General features: G+C 45.2%; 1 protein-coding gene across 5 annotated transcripts in view; it reads right to left on the minus strand.

The window, feature by feature from the left end:
* The window catches only part of ema (C-type lectin domain containing ema), a 79,254-nt gene extending 64,022 nt beyond the window's left edge, over positions 1 to 15,232 (minus strand). For all 5 annotated transcript variants that reach the window (XM_075701788.1, XM_075701786.1, XM_075701784.1 and 2 more), the window contains exons 1-6: positions 14,924 to 15,232; positions 8,690 to 8,818; positions 3,894 to 4,027; positions 2,607 to 2,674; positions 2,363 to 2,443; positions 856 to 961 (exon numbers count right to left, since the gene is read on the minus strand). In XM_075701788.1, coding sequence (XP_075557903.1) covers positions 856 to 961; positions 2,363 to 2,443; positions 2,607 to 2,674; positions 3,894 to 4,027; positions 8,690 to 8,818; positions 14,924 to 14,997 — 592 coding nt within the window. In that variant the 5' untranslated portion in view covers positions 14,998 to 15,232. The remainder of the gene's footprint in view (positions 1 to 855; positions 962 to 2,362; positions 2,444 to 2,606; positions 2,675 to 3,893; positions 4,028 to 8,689; positions 8,819 to 14,923) is intronic.
* Positions 15,233 to 19,608: the final 4,376 nt, after the last annotated feature.

Below are 19,608 nucleotides of genomic sequence, written 5' to 3' on the forward strand. Positions count from 1 at the left end.
CCTGAGGGATGGGGGAGCCTTTGTGGCTCTCGAGCGAATGCCTCCCTGTCCCTGCAGGGATCTCGAAGGAGCCATGCCACACAAAGAGGGCACGGCCTAGTGGTCGCATGCTGCGCTTCGCATTGCAGCAAGAGCGATGGATTTCTCGCTCATGTGAATACCGTCTAAGGGTCTGAATCCTTGTGGCAAGCTCTTTCTAAATTTTTTAAGTGCTACCTTTTCAATTCGTTTCTTCAGTTGCAAGTTGACACTTGTTTTGTATAATCCTTTCTGTTCGTTTTGTATGTGCGCTTGCACCACACTAATTTCCAGTAACCATGCATCAATGTTGCAAAGCTACAACAGCATGCATTCCCTCATTTCACCCCAAGTAGCAGTCACTGTTAACTTCACCAATATAGTCCACCTACTGTATCTTTATGCCTAGGAGGTGCATCAACCTAGAGTAAATTATGTTATGCCTTAAGGATCCTGATCACTGCCTCCCATACAAAGACTTCATATGTTCAAAACAAGCAAGGAACGGTTCGATTTCCTTAACTTTTGCAGCTTGTTTACTTACCGTCGTACGTGTGTTGAAGCACAAGACGCAAGTGTGCGACAAACGAAACTGCCCGTCCAGGTCCGTCTAGGGACCCTAACAAAAGTAAGACTCACAAGGTCATTGAACAAGCCTGTGCTTTTCTAACATCAGAACAAATTGCCCAAATTCACAGCCAGCCTCTAAGGAAGTGGCACTGCTTCTTAAAACACATACGAGTGAACTAGCTTTTCCAAGAACAGCCTGCAACAAATGAACTACTCAACGTGGAAGCAACGGCATCAGTGCGGTGCAAGAGCGTACCACAGCCTCACCTTTGAAGACGTTCAGGGTGAGGGTACGGACGGCAATGCGCACCATACTCTCGTTGTGGTTGAAGAACTTGATGGCCTCGGTGTACAAAGGGAAGTCGTTGGTGTGCTGCGAGAGGGTATACAGGGCGTTCCAGTGACGGCTGCCGCCAATCAATAGATGCAGGAGGTTTGAGGCAAGTTGCTAACTGGCCAACATAGCCAAATGTGCGATAAATGTCCCTACAATACCGTAGAACCTCATTAAAACAGAGCTGGCATGATAGTACTTTCGTTATGTCCAATATTTCCTACAAGCATAGTACATTCGAATTTTGTCTTGTAATCTTGTAAGCTGCATACAATTCTTGAATGCTTGAATTAATTGAAGCATTCAAGCATTGTAAGCGCTCCAGCTTGCTTGGTCATCTTATGATGCTGCTATATTGGGACAGCAGACGACCAAACAAGCTGAAGCAAGCACATGAACGTCACGATTTTCTGCTCACATGTGAACACTTCCTTCTTTGCTGAAATATTCAGTAGTCGATTCAATATTTAACGGTAGTTGATTTCAAATATTCATATTCCATTTGGAAATTTATCTACTCGTTCATAGGAAAGCTATTATGGTACATTATTTAGGGTGCTCCGAGACTTCCCAGTATTCTACAGCAAAGCTGCTAAGGGAGTGCCACAGCCATTTTTGCGTGGTGGCGCGTGATGGCTAGGCCAGTATGATATGTTCGTCATAGAAAAGCCAGAGTCCTAAATTTTTGCTTTGAAGCATAGTTATGATTATAAAATAAAATTTACCTTGCATATAGCTCAATCAAATAGGCAACTTATCTGCGTGGGTCTTTTTAGCCAGTAATCTTTTTCTTTTTTGGTTTCAATGTTGCATTTTACTGGCTTTGGTGCTGCATTAGAGTGTGGTCGTGGCTGGCTGTTGTTAGTGAGTGCTCCGATGCAGGCTGCATAGTCAAAGCTAACAGCGTGGTGACAGACCAGCACTAAGAACAGTTGGCAACGACTTCGCCTGAATGCAGCAGCAATGCGGTCAGTAAACAGACACCTAGTAGTTACCAAGGTTGTGACAAACCACTCGTACAGCCTCGCTGTCTGATGCATCAGTTCTCACATTGGCATACATCTGTGAATTATTTTTTTTTTCTAGGCCTTAAGAACAGGATCTTTATTCTTTTTATATTTATTTACACATACTGCAGCCTCAATGAGGCTATTGCACGAGTGGGATAAACTACAAACATACAAACATTTATAAACAAGCTTGCATGAACTGTTTCAGTGGTAGTGAATGGATCTTGCCTCTGAGATTTACTAAAAAAAAAAAAGAAAAAGAAAAACCAAAATGATATGCCAGTAAATATGCTTAGCTGAAAATTGCATTCAAGCTAACTGTTCAACAAGCTCTTGAACAAGTTTAAGGGTCTTCAAGGGCTTTGAAAACAAAAATTTCGGTGTTCAAGGGCATTTGAAAGTGTTTTAAGAACACTGCGTTTCCTCTCACCTCATTGTAGAAAAAATGGATGGTGTGGTTGTTGAGCTTGAGGGAGAGGGTCTTCAGGAATGATATGTAGTAAGCCATCACCTGGGATAAAAGAAGAAAAAGAAAAAACATAATGGGGGGGGGGGGTTAAACTCGTTCAGAGCTCGATTGTAAAACACTTTTACATTCATGCGTGAGGAGAAAAGAATAACTTGAGCAATGCAACTTTCTGTTGCAAAATGCAAGACAAAAAATTGGAGCTCACCTCTTCGTCAGAAAAGTCAAACTTATGCACAATGATAGAGTTGACATGGTTGTTGGACAAGAGGTAATCTGAAATAATAAGAAAAAACAAAAGAAATATAAATGTTCTTCCTCTCAGGTCCCTAATTTTATGCACTCGGTTCACTTGATATAATGGAAAGCGATGGGCATCAAGCAATTATGGCACGAAGAAAACAAATTCTTTTGCAGCCAAACCTAAACTATACTTTCCACATTACTTTCAAGTACCATTGTAAAAAAAAAAGAGAGGAGGGTAGCAACACAACTGCTAATTATAGTAACTCACTGCACCTGCAACAAGCACTAGAAATAAATTTTCAAAGTTAATAAGCAGTATCACTGTCACCTTTTTATTTCTTAATTATTCCATCACATACTGCAGACCCTTCACAGGTATAACCAAGGTAAAGAAAGAAAGAAAACATTGACAGAATTGCAAACAGGTTACAGAATGAAAAGTATTTATCAGAAATAACAGAAGCCATTTTTGTAAAACATGACAACATTCATAGAATTTAAGAACGAGCCCAAATTCGTAAAGTTGACACAAAATTCGCGACGGCTGGCAGGTATGGGTACACACGGGCACTGGGAATAGTGCAGTGTGGTTTATGGGCTGAGCTTTAGCTCTATTCTTAGGGTTCATTCCCACCAACGACTTGCAGAGGTCGCACGAACAAGTTGGTCACCAAGCGACTGGTCACAAACAGTCACTTTGATTGAAAATCGAACCTTATTGGGTCAGTCGCTCGCTACTCGATATTTCAGGCCCGCAACTGCAGCTGGAAACCTACTGAACCAATCAGCGGCATAGGAGCAGGGCGTCTGTATGCGCTGAAGCTCATTTTACAAGGCAATGCCAATGCGTGCGGATGCAACTGGTGTCAATCCCTAGACTTTTCAATGCGGCGACGGCCAGGTCGCGCGTGCCGGTGTGAACATCGCTCACTGCGAGCTACTCCTTGATCACCAGTAGAGGTCGGTCCTCCTACACCGTCTTTACACCGGTGTAAATCCAGTTTACACTGGATTTACACCGGTGTATTCCCTTTGTGAATACACCAGTGTAAATGCATCTTCAGGTAGTCACTGAACAAGGCGCCTTTTCAATTAGGAGCTCACTCAGGGCTCGCAACAGTCCAGAGGGCATTGCGGTGAGGAGCTCCTCACTGAAAATGCCTATGCTATCGATATCTCGCATCACAGGCAACACAGTGCTTCACGAAACTTGTTCAGAGAAACAGCGAGTGACAGGCTGAGGGCTCACATAGTGACGTCTCGTTGCGGATGTTCTCGAAGAGGATGTTGAGCGTCTGCAGCAGCTGGACGCACACGTAGCGGCCGCACTTCTGCTTCATGATTTTCAGGAAGAAGGACAGCATGTTCTTCTCCAGGAAGAAACTGCACAGGAGAGAGAAATAAAAATTGTGTTGTGAAATGCAATAGCATTTCAGTACCATCAAGCATTATGACAATTCTTAAGTTGTTATATACCATGCCTATCGTGAATGACATTTAGGGCAAGTCGGGTGCTTCATAGGTGACGTTGCAGAGTTAATATCTGATGACTATCAGTTAGACTACTATACTTCCCTGTTACAGTACATTATGACACATTTGACAAAAGTGTGTACACCTACTAAGTGTGTGTCTACTGGGAATAGATCTTCAATGGGTAGGGCAACTCTGGCACTTCGTAGACGATTCGCAGCCTATGAAAGCGAGCGGGGGATGACGTGGTGCTAAATTACGATACACTTCTTCCAGATTTCAAATTCTGTATACCTTCTCACAACATGTGATCAATCGGGCCTCTGGTACTTGTGGTGGGTAATATCAAGCTGCTTTCTAAGGATGTCGCCTAAGCTGGGCAATAATAGTAGACAAACCAATTTCTAAAGCAATGAGGGATGTCAATGAGACTCGCCGAAAAAGCAGCAGACACGTCAACACGGCAGAGCAAAAAGAATTCATTCAGTTTCACACAAGCTACTAGTTCAACATCCCCGACCACCAAGAGGAAAAAAAAGCAGCATCGTAGAACTGTTCCTCCTTTTTGGCGTTTTCGTTTTTCCCGCAGCTTCCGTGTTCGTTCCAGCTGTGCTGTCATCGCAACCTGGTCACACATGTTGCACAGAAGCCCTGCTGCACACGGGTGTACAGGTGTGTAAAAGGAATAAAATAAAATAAAATAATAAAATAAAATAAAATTTAAAAAATACGGGCTTAACAGTTACACTAAGCCCATTCATGCAGACTAATCCAGCCATGGGGGATTTACAACTCGAAATTATTTTTAAAAGAAGTGTTTAAATCCTCGAACTAGATTATTCTTTCCCAAAGTTGAGCCAATTGAGCTCACAAAGCAATGCATATAGCGGAAGACTAAGATGTTCACATAGAGAAGATAAAAAAAGCAGCTGCTACTCTCAACTAGTTTATTCATGACCTGAAGTCAAGGACATGTACACGTATAAGCACAGGCACATAGGTTGTGTATGCATCGTGGTGAAGCAAGTGGAATGAAAAAAAAAAAGTTAGACCAAGCCACTGAAAAGCGGAAGGGATGTTATTGTTAGTACAGCCACTGCCTTTTCCTATATGAAAAACTTCTCATATTTTCTATATTGAATTCCCCCAAGAAAGAGTATATGGACCAGGAATATTGCAATAAATATCCATTTTCTTCACCTACATATGCAACTTGAAATCGAAAACTGCAGTCCAAATTTTGCATTGCGAACTTTCCAGTGCAGTGGCGTACTTCAGTTTGTGCATCTGACTTACGAATAAATTCACTTTTTTTTATTGGCAAACGTTGCACGTTTAGCCGCAAGGCCGTTTAGCATAGCCGCACCAGTCCACCACCAAGACATGCTGGCACTTTTCAACATTACTGAATTGATAGTAGCTTTATCGTCTTTTACGTAGCGCAGAAAATTTGTGCGCTGACAAAACACTGTACAGTGACTCCACATCCACGATTTCTTTTTAAGTGCCCTTCCCACCCCCATTTCCTTTACGGTCTGTGACCCTGAAGGATGTTCGAATACTGAAATTTCCTAACTAAACTGATTTCGAATGCCCGAGAAAAGGTACTTTTGGATATCAAATATTTTTTTCATTTATAATCCGTGTGAATCAACGTTTAAAATGGCTTACATACACTGACACATGAATGCTACGCCATTCGCCACTGTACATACAGTCAAGTGGGCCATTCGTAAACTTCTTTCAGTTGTCTGGTGCACAACGCAAGTGAAAGTAATGAAGCAAAGGACAGCACATCACCACAATGTACAGTGTCGCGTTCGTTGAAAAGGAGCGAAGTGTGTTACTATGGTGATGCCTGTCGGCTTAAAGAAATGCCACTGGGATGAGATGGGCCAGATAAGAAATCGCTTTGCCTAAATCGTGGCAACATGTTGATAGGCCGCATAAAGGTGAGGCGTTCTTACTGAACGACTAAAAGTTCTTGCACTGGAGTTGGTTGCTTTATGCAATCACTAATGGAACTGGTGCCTTTCTGTAGCGCGCAGCTGCAACCGGCCTGCAGCGGAGCCATTTGGAGCACACCACGCTTGGCATCATTCCTCCTCCCCCCCGAGACCTCGAAAAGCGTTGTTATCCCTTACGATCAAACCGAAACTAGTAGTTGACCACTTCTAATAGCGAACTCTCTAATCAAATACAAATGAAATAGCAAGGACCATTGGATTCGTAGTCGAAATATTAGGTATTTTTTCTGGCTGGCTGACGTATCCGACAGCTTTCACTGTAATGCACAAAGCTTGCACGCTGGAGTGCGAGTTCATGCAACTCGAAGATGTCCCGCACTACCGTCCAGCAAGATAAAAGGTGCCCTTGTGCCTACAACTATTAATTATCACAAAGAGCTTAGATAAGCTCCTACCCTCAAAAGCCAACATTATACAAGTCGTACAGATAAGTGGAGACTACTGTGAACGAGGCAATACTTATTGCACTTTGCCCTGTGCGGCTGCTAGGCGCAGATGAAGACGACGCATCAGCAAAGATTAAAAGAGATGCCATAAACGCAAACAAATGAAGTTAAAGCTGAAGTGATAGATAAATGCTTGGAAACGCCTAAAGCATTGTTTTTAACGAGAGCAGAGATCTACCTAACCAAGAAATTGATGTAAATATCAATGAAGAAAATTAAAAGGACACTATAAAAGTAAAAACTGTAGTTGATAGATAAGTGCTTCAAATTTCCCCAAACATCAATTTTGATGAACACAAATTGCTAAACTGAGAAATTGACATATAGCATAAGATTGACACAACTACTTTGTAAGTATGGAATCTATGTCCAATGATATCTTTCCCCCCATTTATACCTTGTACATAGTCAATCACTAATATTAGAGAGAATTACAGAGCCTGTGAACACAAAAGGAAATGTAATACGGCCGATTGCTTCGCATTTTCCCCATCTTGTCAATGACAAATCTGCATGTTGCTGTCAGTGATGTTTACAGGTGTGTGGCACCCTTTTCGTTTCACCCTGCTCTGGTCTGGTTCCCAACAGGCCTAGCTAAGCATGACCTCCGAGATCCCTGCCACAGTGCAGGGAAAGGAGCGACTTCAGTTGCAATTTCTCTCGACAACTTCGTAATCTCTTGTCGCAGTACAAATGCCAACATGTGCTAAGGAGTGCAAGCACACTGCTAGCTAGACTCAATGCTAGGCTCCAGCTAGGTAGCGTTGAATGACCCTGGTGCGTCATTGAACGCAACCATCGACCTACCCGCATTGCATAAGCAAGTTATGGTCAGTTACCCTTGCTATCCGTGTCACTTTCACGTTTCTTTGCCACTGAGCAAACAGACAACACTATGCAGAAATGTGGTGCCTACTGACATACCAGACACAGCAAATGGCAAAAGTAGAAGCATTCTCAGGATTGTGTCAAGGTTAATGGAGACACCACGTGCATGTTTGAGTATGCAAATGCCCTCTTAAGCCATTCCTGCCACACTGTATAGAACAGAACTCTACATGTTGCCAAGGTTGTTAGCAGCCCACACCCATCGTCAACGTTCCTAGCGCTGGCGAAGCTGTCGAGTGGTCGTCACTTTTAAAAGCATTGTTTTTTATGTTTTGTGTCACAGTGGTGGAATTGAAGGAATGGAAAGGTAATTTGCAAACGTTCCTGAAATGAGAATTGCTTTGGACTTTAATGGGAATGGTAATGACAGCCCCTTTCTACAATGCTAATTTGGATACAGTCCACCTGCATATTGTTAGGATCGGCCTGCAGGGGTACTGCTCTGCAAAGCTATTTCAGCCGGCTGCACGTGTTTTGATCCACACGCAGTGGGGGCGCCCTTTAGAGAACCAGCGAGGATAGCGCTAACCAACCATGGACTTAATTCAGAGAACTGCGGACTACGGCAGCAAGAAGAGTCCTCCCTCCCCCCTCCCCAAAGGGTGCTTTGTGGAGCGGGGGCCCCGGGATTCGTCACAGTCTGCTGACACACGTGGCGACTACAGGAGAAAGGCAGCTCTAGAATCTAGAGGCGCCGGCTGGGGTCGGGCGTGACCACCTGGCTATGGGGACGCAAGACAATGGACACCACGACGGCCACGTTGCGAAGGTCAGCTCCGAGTACTGCGAAGGCCGTCTGGCCTCTGAGGGGCGCAGTGAAAGTGCGTACGTGTGTGTGTGAGCCCTCCTCCTCCAAAAAGGCGGGTAGACTATGATGACGTCGAATGGAGTGTTTATAAGCAGCTGTTTGTTGCTGCTACAGCGTGCTCGTGCTCGTCGTTGTGCTCTGTGCTCGTCTGCTTCGTCTTGAAGGCTCCATTTGGGAGTCACGCTGGACTGTGTCAATGTATCTCTTGTTTAACATGTAAATACTGTAAATAAACCCTGTATGCCTAGTTCCTCCCAAGTTCCTCTCTACGACCTTCAACCCTTACAAATGGTGGCAGCGGCGAGATCGTCCGACAACTCCTACAACTGGATGCCAGCAGTGGGATCGTCCGACAAATCCTACAATATGCTGGAAGCAAGCGTAAACTCAGAACTGTGCTCACTCAAACACCGTGCTGTCATTCTGGTCGCCCCAGATGAGGATCTCGGCGATCGAGCGGAGCGTCTCCACCAGGATGCCCTTGTTTTGCTCTGTGACCGTCTGGTTCTTCGACAGCAGGTGATACAAGTACCTGTGGCAGCAAAAGACAACAGATGCATGACTGACAGGTACATTATGGCATAGAGGATGTTGGTCAATCTGAGCTAAATGCAAAGAACACTTTTATAACCTTCATGGCCTCTTGTTCAACTTGTGTTCAAGACTTGCATGGAAACCTGTAAGGCAGCCCCAAAACATACTATCAGAGTGTCTTTGTCCTTGAGACTCTTCCTGCTCAAATTATTTCAAGCGCTGATTGAGTGGTTTGAGTGATTGATTGGTTGGGTAACACTACAAGGCTACACATAGGCTTGCGAAAAGACACTGAAGAGGACGGTCCCAGACTGATTTAAACCAACTAGCATTTTTTTTTAGCATTAAACAAAATTTCAGAACAAAGGTGTTTCTTGGTTTCAACCTCGCAGGAAAGCAACGGCTACAGTTGGGAATCGAACCCACGGCATTGCAATTGGCAGGAGAACACAAGATCCACTAAGCCAAAACAAAGTTGCAGTGAGCACCCTTAGAAGAGGTGTAATCATTGGGAGGAGGGCATAGGTTCAGGCGCTGAAGTACTCCCTGAAAGTTGGTTGTTAGTTGCTCTTTATGATAACACCGCTGTAAGAAATAGAAACATTTTACAGGCTGAGAAACCACACACCCTGGCAATGTCAGCAATAGTGCGACGAGTGAACATATTGCGGCATGCATTACCCAGAGTAATATGGAAGGTAATGTCGAAATTGTCTTCGAGAAGCCTAAACACATATGTTCAACGAGACTAAATGTCCAACACGAGAGGACTTGCTGCATAGTAGCATGTCAGATTCAAATCGACAAATCACAAGTAATTATTACTTGAATCCACGGTTCAACGGAAACCCATCTGGTCGGGAAAATTCATTGCAAGAAATATTGAGCGCCGACCAATCGTTGTAAAAGGAAAAAAATGACGTTTCAGCTCCACTAAGGGAGCCTGTTCCCCTTGCTGAACAAGGCTCTTATAGTGGGGCCGAAACATCTTTTTTTGCTTTTGGAATGATTGGTCGCTGCTCTATATTTCCCGCCGTAATTATTGCTTAAAAATGAGTTTGCTTTACTTCTTGCATTTGTTGTGACTGTCTGTGCAATGTTAGCCAGGTCAGGATTAATTACTCTGAGTATTCTTATATTACATGCTTTGTTTTTCAATATGTTATACTTGTGAATGCACTGTTTGTCCCACATACAAGTGAAATTATCAGTGATCGTTTTCACAAGAGGCCACAAGAGAAAACATGGCAACCCAACAGCAGTATTTAAAAAAATATATGAGATAGAATTGATATGCTGGAAAGTTCGAGCAGAAGTTGCAAGCCACTCTTAATGGCAGGGGATAATTTTGGTGCTGCAGTCTACAGAACATCAACCTTTCAGTGCAGGAACGTGCGAGGCTGAGAAAAGAGTCTTACAAGAAGTAAAGAAATGTATGCACTTTAACCACACCACAGATGTTGATTTGCATAAAGGCTATTGAACTACTGTCATTTGAGAGGAGAATATCATAAGAGCTCCCCCTGAAGATAATGCAGGCAAATTTGACACTACAATTATTCAACGCCCACGGTGATGGAATGACGGGCAGTGCATGAATATTTTTTCCTAGAAGATGGCATGGGTTCATCAGGAGAGCAAACTGCAGCTTCTTATATTTTTCTTCGTAGTCAAGCTGTATCGTGTTAGTCGCACAACATTTTCTTTAAGAGCAGTGTGGTGTTTTGCGCTGGCAAATACTCCGTTGTGATGAGTGATTTTGACTACAAAAATAAGTCATGGCACTTCTCAGTATGCCTGAAGCTAGCTCTGGATGCCAGCTGGAGCAGTAACGCGCGCGCGCGCACACGCACACACACACGCACACACACACACGAAAAGTGACGATTTCATATATTAGACTTATTTTTATTTGGAATGTTCTGGAACGTGGTAGTGATTACACGGTGAAAGAGTAACCGCTAGCACACGGCAAATCCAAGGTGCTGACTCACGAGTGCACTGACCCTAAACTCGGTCAAAACTTGACTCACAGGCACGAGACAGGCGCGAGCACTTGTGGGTGACAAAGAGTGCAAGATGGACGCAAGTATGAACGGGGAGTACTAACGAAAGTCAGCGATGGCAAGTAAGTGAATGCTAATGTTAACGCGAATGACTGTCAGCGGGTGCAAGTAGACGAGAGTGTGCATGCACGTAAGCATTGCCAACTGGGAGTGTTGACGCAGCGTGAGAGTGGGTGCCAGTGATTGTGAATGGAAGCAGCTATGAATGCAAGCGAGTGTGGGTGAACGCGAGTAGGAGCGTGGGTGAGCGCCGACGTGTGCAAGTGCGCGTGAGTGAGAGTGTACGCGGCCTCGAAAACCTGGGTGAGCGAGCGCGAGCAATTAGCCACTCATTCTGTGAACCTGTGGGTGGAAATGGGAAACCAAATCAAATAAAAATTGTGGAGTTCTAACATTCAAAGGCAACGTGTATGGATGCCAATGTGCAAGGTAAGTAGGAGCTCCCGAATAATTTCAACTACCTCGAGCCCTTTAATGAGCACTTGAATATAATACGCAAGCGGTTTTGCATGCCAACTCTATCGAAATGTAAAAACTGGGGTTGGGATTTGAACCCGCGACCTTGCTTCCGGCAGCAGACTGACACAGCTACTTATAGCCACTGTGGTGCTTATCAAGAAACGGGATGGTGATTCGAAGCAAAATGGCGGCAAAGTTTACACAACTTCATGTACTACACTCCATGCCCATGAGCGCATGCAGACACTATAGTGCCAGGTATGTATATATGTTTCGTATGTTTAGTGTCTCGTATGTTTAGTGTGAAACTATGGATGAAGATACGCATCCGCGAGCCCAAAATTCTGAACACTTCTGGCGATGGGCAGTAACTGGAAGTAACAGCCAGGAGTTAACACACAGACAGATGCCCTGTTAGCCACTGTGGCAGCAAAGTCAGAGCCCCTGAGGTGGTGTTATTGGTATGACGAGAGCAACTTTTCCACTGTTCGCTCATGGAGTGTATTCATAAAATAATTACATAAGAGGCAAAATTTCGGTCGCAATTTTGCATTTGTTCAATAAGTTGGTGTCGCTTGCTAAGCAGGTAAGTCTGCATAATGAACGAGTCCAAAAAAAATATGGCTATGACAAATCGGTCACCGACTGCAGTATTTCTATTCTGCCAGAATAAGGTGTGTCCTAACCTAAGCAGCTGGAAAATTGTAATATTATCGGTGTCAATACAATTTCCACAAACAAGCTCTAAAAATGGGACATTTTAGAACAAAATGATAAATACTGGAAGGTATGTTCTATGATCTCAGCTAATCAAAACACACACTTGTACCCTAGTACAGGTTCAGAGGTGCATTACATTTATGCACAACCAAGGCAAGGCATAATGGTCCCGTGAAGATGGAATGGAGATTTGAAAACAGATCGACAATGGTCAAACATGGGAAGGGTTCAGCCTGCAGCCAACGACCCCGACAACGACAAATTTAGTTGTCGAAACATTGGCTCCAGTCTGAAGAGCTTCCCTCGTCTGTCCCTAGCTTTTCAGTATTCACAATCCAGGCACCACTAGTCATGCACGAAAAAGACAATGCCCCTTGAGTTCTACAACAAAGCAACACCACTTCAGCCTAAGAACACTTCGCAAATGGGAGTGTGGTCTTGTTGCAAAGCGGAACCACACTCTGTTATGACAAGCACATTGGCCGACCCCCGTCGTGTTTTCAGAGATAAAAAGCACTCTGTCCTCTATGGAATGTGGCAGCGTTAACAATGAGCCACATTAGCACACAATCGCCACCAGCCCGCACTGTTGTGTAAACAATGAGCTACACACGTGATAAGCCTCCCCCTCTGGTCACGGTGTCCTAAATGTCATTGTCAGTTTACAACGTGAGTGTGAGACGAGCCTGCTCTAGTCCCAGTTGCTTTGGCATTCAAATTTTTTTACTCATGTATACGTAAAGCATGTTTGATTTTCAATCACTAGGCTGCTATAATCTACAACAGACAATATTGAAAATGCTTTTTTTCAGTTGTATTAGGGTTAAGCACACTTGTATTACACTGTTATAACAGTGACCACATAAAGCTGGCCATACAGCGTCAACAGGCTTTATATACATTAGCGAAAATTAAGCCCCCCCATTTCCCTTGCTCTTGGTACACCCGACAATTCTCGCAATAAAATAATGCAAGAGGAACACTTAAAATTTTAACGCAAAGTATTAGCTCGTCACTTTCACTGTTCCAGAGGAAGTCCATGATCTGCCACTTTTGTTGCTTCGCGTGAAGCTTGATTGACGTCTCTCTTTTAGACATCCACGTGCTCCGCACAGCTTAGCGACAGGTCCTTCACAAAAACGAAGCTCCATAGCGACTGAATAATCTCTACAGGTTCCTGCAAAGATGCAACCTGTGCAAGCTGCCCTACTGTGCTCCTTCAAAGTTATCACTGAGGCTCGCCCTTTCATTGACATCCCACGGAGCTTATCTCAAAGCTGGCTCACAGCAGCCACATGCAATCTTATAACCAATAATTTAGCCTGGAAACATTCCAGTAAGCGGGCTGTTTTAGCATGGAACACATACTAAAACTGACAGTGTCATGGCTTTTCATTCCCACATATGAAATATTTTTGTAAGCAGTATTCTTTCAAGCGGGTTGGACAGTATACGAATTCCAGCAGCCCTTCTGACATTCCCAACGTCAACAGGACTGCATCAGATGCTCAGTGCCTGATGCGCTTGATGTTTTCAATTTGTGTGTGCGCCCACACCTACGTAGTAACATCTTGAAGCGAAAGGCCTCCAGGGAGTTAAACAGCACAAGCAGCTAGTCGTATCTATGTAAAAGGGAGTGAGGTCAGGTTACAAAGTAAGCACACGACAGAGAACCCTGTGATGTGGCTAAATCACGTAATTTCGCGTTCGTGGGCAGGAGACCCGCGACGCTAGACATCGGCAAGCTAAAGCTCTACCAAGTCCAGTAACACCCAACTGCCGGCAGAACAAGCCACTGCTGAAGTAGTGAAAACGCGTAACTGCGATTGACAGTTATCAGTGCGCACACACTCAACATACAGCTTGCTTTATTTCGTTTGCTCCCCTGCGTGCGCTAAAACCCCGCAAATTACGATCCCAGCAAAACGGCAACGGGGAAAGCGTGCCTATAAGGAACTTCCTACAAGGAGTAGCCCTCAGTTATGCTGAGAGCACACGGTGGTGGACGCAGAAATTTGGCATTTTCGCGAAACACAAACGAAACGACTGCCAGCCGGTTATCGCGCGCTAATCGCCATCGGAACGGGGCTTTTAAGTTGATAGCCGCGATGCGTCCCCACACAATGGCTCTGTTATCCCACTCAGAGCCGCGTGGATGTCAAAGGTTGATTTCCTCATCGAGTGCGTCGGAATGGGTGAAATGCACAAGACGGCTGCAGCTGACGCGTGAAACGATGGCCCGGCGCCTCCGTGTCTGAGGTTGCAAGACGCACTTTCCTGCAACTACGGAGCGCTTGCGACACGCTACAATTACACTCGCTGACTGCGCAATTCGTGTCGTGCTCACAATGTTTCTTCAAACAGCGAGGTATCTTAAACGTGAAGGTGTTCGCACGAAAAAATGCACGTTTCCCGAATTCTGAGGCCGTCGTTCGCGTTTACGTCTGAGCGCTTACGTCTGACGCTCACGGGCAACACCCACCAAGTTCGACCTCAAACGAAGCAAACGTCGCGTAGGAAGTCGGAACTTTCGGTTCGCGTGTGGAGCGGGCGACAGCGGTCAATTGGCCAATTTAAGGTGCTGTCCCTGCGCAAGAACTGCCACAGAATTCCGCCACTATTAGAGCGTCGACAAGGAAAATGAAAATGAGAAGTAGAGCTTTCAACCCCGCGTTTACTGCAAATAGAGGGAAAAGAAAAAAAACGGGGTACGTTCCCTCGAAAACGCCGTGACAGTTGTAGCATCGGGACGGCCCCTGCTCCATTATACACGACGCACTTCTCGCGAATGGCAGTCGAGGCAAACACGACAGGTTATCGAGGTGTCTGCCGCACGACGAAGGCGACAAGAAACTTACTTGAGGTGTTCGAGGGAGTGCGGGTTCTTCGGTTTCCAGAGGCCGCCGGAGAACCAACCTTTGTTGCGAAACATGGTGGTCGCGTTGTTTTTTCTTTCGTTTCACCGAGTCCACGCCGACTTCACCATAACACTCGAAGGCTTCGCTCCGTAGTCGTGACACCGCGGTCCTTTGCTTGATTGAACGCAGTATCAGCGGGCAAACGCCATGCTCTCAGGGGTGGCCATTTCATCGTAATAAATGAAGCAGCTACGAAAGCGGCACGGCAGCCATGTCGGATTAACGGGATACCCGCGATTGGCCAACGAAAATGAGTAAGAAATAAATAAAAGAAAAGGCCCGGTAGAGGTCGCCAGCTTACTGCACCAGCTGGAAATGCATTTAGCGGCGTAATACCGATGAAAATAAATTTCTAAAACAATACTACTAAGTCTCTCTAGGCAGTCAGTGACACTTATTGCTGCCTATTCTATGCTATATCAAATAAAAAAGAAAACGACTGTTGCTATGTGGTTGTTGTGGACGCTGTACATACAGGGTCCAGCATATTTTGTTTAGTACCGTCGAAAAAAAATCTTGTGCTTAAGTTAATTGCCTGTTTCTTTTAAGAAACAAGTGCAAATTCACTATCGCCTACGAAACTATTTTTATACCGTGCCAAGACCGTGGATAATGGGGATGAAAACTTCTGCCGCGACAGCGTAAGCATAAACTTGTGTCGCCCCTTGCCGGCAGCTACAGAAAGCAGCCGGCCTTTCTTGTGTTTCTTCTTTCTTGTCCGCATTTCCTTTCGTTACCGTGGCCAGCCCGGAACCTTGCAGTAACGAACGGCATGCACGTTATCAGCATGATAGCATTCCCGACAGGAAAGTAGCGGGCGCGGCGTTTTCAAGAAAGGAAACGCATCAAGCCAGATGACGATTATCGTTGTGTGGCAGAAGGGGCACTCCAAAGGGTGTAAACTGTTCTTAGAGTGTACACTCTTAAAAAGTTAACACCCTTTGGAGTGCATCTTGTCCCACAACGATAATCGTCATTTGTCTAGCCCGCATTTCCTTCCTTTAACGCTGCGAGCCCGGTACTTACCAGTCATGAACGGCATGAGCGTTGTCAGCGTGACGCAGCATTCTCGACAGGAAAGTAGCGAACGCAGCATTTTCAAGAAAGGAAACGCAAGCAGGGCAGATGGCGATTATCGTTGTGGGATAAATATACACCCCAAAGGGTGCAACTGTTTGAAGAGTGTTACACTCTTATAAAACTTTACACTCTTTGGGGCGTATCTTGTCCCCAACAATAATCGTCATCTGTCTTGCCCGCGTTTCCTTTCTTTAACGCTGCGAGTCCGGTACTTCCCAGTCACGAACGGCATGCGCGTTATCAGTGTGACGCAGCATTCTCGACAGGAAAGTAGCGAGCGCCGAGTTTCAAGAAAGGAAACGCAAGCAAGGCAAATGACGATTATTGTTGTGGGACAAATATACACCCCAAAGGGTGCAACCGTGCTCTATATACAGCGAAGATTGTGTGAGTGTGCATAAAGAGTCGAAACACACACACACACACACACAAATTATACCTAGCCTGTTGTTAAGTGGGGTTGCTGACTACTAGCGAGTACGGCGGACGCCTTGAACGCATCACGGTTTCATAGGCAGCATGCGCATACGTACACCCGTGAGCAAAAGTATACGGACCAGGTAATCGCGCGATAAAGCCTATTTTTTCCCTCTGCCTGTGAATACAACTTGAAATTGGAGACTGCAGTCCAAACTTGGCATTACGAACTTTCCACTGTAGTCGTCAATTTCAGTTTATGCACAATAACTACAAAGAAATTTAGTTCTTTTCCGAGACGCTGTGGTCCGTATACTTTTGCTCACGGGCGTACGTAGCGCAATTCGAATCTACAGAATCCGCAAGAAGCGCTTACTGCCTCATTACCGCGCAGCCGCAGATGCGCGAAAGCGAGCTTTCTGGTTCCTTCTTCTTATTTCCCCAGCACGGCCGGCGCCGCCGCCGCGGTGGTGAGCGCCATCTGGTGGTGGTGCAAGGAATCCAGCGGCGCGCGTGCTCCTCTGTGATTGGTTGGCCTATTAGACGACAGACGGCCGCGCAGCTCCCACGGTCACGAAAACCCGGCGATGTTCGCAAAGAAAAACTTCGATTTAAAAAAAATGCTACACAAAGTCTGAGAATTGTCTGATAACGCGTCAGCATGTTTTAACTCGGCTGTTACTTAGGTTTTGCTTACTTGCTTTTCCTAGCTTATGCATGTCTACTCATCGCTTTTCCGGTGCCAGAGAAATGAGACCAGCGTACTGAACGGTGTGGAGATGAGTTGCCAGGAGGCTGCATGACCCCTTGAAGTTGGTCGTATCAGCTGAGCCAAAACGTCGTCACAGTTGGTTTCGCCACAGCTCTTCTCATTCCTTCTTTTATTTTATTTCCACATTTTCCTTTTTTGTTACGACATTGACGCAGCGATGGTGCCAGTTTCCTTAACGCCACCAATCGTCTATTATTATTAAACTATTATCGCATGTACCAATTAGTTATTCTTTATACTTGGCAGGCCCACATGCAGCAGGCTTCTCTGCACACACACCCTTAATTCGGCAGAGTAAGCTTTTAAGGCGGCCTGACGAGAACGGTTTCCTGTCTGATCAATTCTTCTAGTTTCAATTGTCCCTTATCGCTTATAAATCTCTCAATCATCTACACCTAGACTATTATAACGATTAAATGCCTTAAATTCGCAAATTACGCATTTTCGTGCACATATATTACACTTTTCGCGTGACAGACATATTTTGCTGGGCTACTCGCCTCTCACGCATTAAAAAAAAAAAAAACATTTCATTTTGGACGCAAATTGGCGCCTGCGAACTGCAGTCCGGAAAATGCGGTAGTCCCATATTCAAATAACTTTTGGGGCCTCTGGCGACGCGACGCACTTCTAGGGTTTCGTGCTCTGCGAGTAGAACACGGATAGCGCTCTGGAAACGACTGAATGGGATATGTCTCAGAACGCAATAGCACCTCATTCCATCCGAAGTCACACTCCCTAATTCAAAAATTAAGTTTTTTTGAATTAATATTCTCTATGTAGCCAGGTAATTAGTACACATAATTTATCCTGGCAGCGAAACAGAACTGAAGACAAAACACCGTGGGTCTCATAATCTCAGGCTACGTATACTGGGTTTCATTTATCTACAGTTTTCATCAAAGTTTTGTCATCTGGAATGCACGTGGCCAGCGCGTATGCCGACCGATTCGTGGATCCTCGACGTCGTGTGTATGAGGTTAATAAAAAAAAAAAGACCTCCATTCTGCAACCTAGTTGTCCTACGTACAAAATGAACTGCGTCTGTCTGCATCTCTCTCTCTCTCTAACACATACACACGCACGTACGCATACACACGCACGCACGCATGCACGCACACACAAAATATGTGGCGTCTGGAAAGCTCTCGTATAAAACATCTACATGCGAAAGGCACGCGGATCTAGATAACAACCTATTAAAACCAGAGAGCTGGAAATGGACCGAGGCTTAAGCACAGCCGACGGTGCTACGACATCCACAGCTGCGGTCTATAGCGTGGCGCTTGAAATAAGTGCCGGCATATGCGTCTGCGGAGAGACGATTGCAGAAGAAATCATTTATCGGTGATCGATGATGGCCTTTGTGTCGCGTACCGTTCGGTAGTGCTAAGGCGTCAGCAAGTTCGTCTGGAATGTTCGCGGTACACGAAGCGTGTTTCCCTTAGAGAATTAAGTCGACCGGAGGGTTTACGTACGTGCTCACAAGGGGATCAGCTCAACGGGTAGCAGGTAAGCAGACTTGCATTTTTATTAGGCGAACCTAACTGACCGATTGATTGACTGACTGATTGACTGAACGATTGGTTGAGTGACTGAATTATGTCCCAGCCACTGGCGGATCCAGAAAGAGCTGGCGCCCTCCCAACCCTCAGCTTTTTGCCGCCTGTATATCAAATCATTACAACACATCCACAAGGCTGCTGTACCTCTGGGGAAACCTGCGATACTTTAGTGGTGCAGGTGGGGCACACTCTACCCCTTCTCACGCTCTGTTCCTCTGGGGACTTTGAACGCGAGCCGAGGATTTACTGGCGTTTGGGATCTTATCCTTTCCCCTTTATTAACACTCCGTTTCTATATGTAAAGATTTATAGAGTATACCTATATGGTGTATCCCGGCTAATTTTAGACAAGGCTTAAATAAATATGCCGTTGCATTCAAGGAGGACGCGACCAAATGCATGACGTTGGCTATTGTATAGTGCAAGTCAGCCTATTTTAGTGTGTTCCGCTTAACTGCACAGTTAGTCAAGATTCAAAAACCAACTTCGCAAGCTATAACTTTAACAAAAAAACATAGCAATTTGTAGAGCTTCCTCGAAGACATTTAAAATTCAGCAGCTTCCCAACTTCCTACCTGTTCCGTAACCATCGATCTACGTCTTAAAGAAACGCGAAATTTGAAGGGGGAAAAAAAAACGCGCGTGGTCATGCTCACTTGCGGGTAGCGATTACAGTGCTCTTCGACGTATGAACGAACATCGCATTTAATCTGGTGCGCTCCAAGCCGCCGTGGTGGCTACGGCGTCGCGCTGCTGAGCACAAGGTCGCAGGATCGAATCCCGACTCCTGC

This window comes from Dermacentor variabilis, chromosome 8 (genome assembly GCF_050947875.1).
Source record: "Dermacentor variabilis isolate Ectoservices chromosome 8, ASM5094787v1, whole genome shotgun sequence".
NCBI lineage: Eukaryota > Metazoa > Arthropoda > Arachnida > Ixodida > Ixodidae > Dermacentor > Dermacentor variabilis.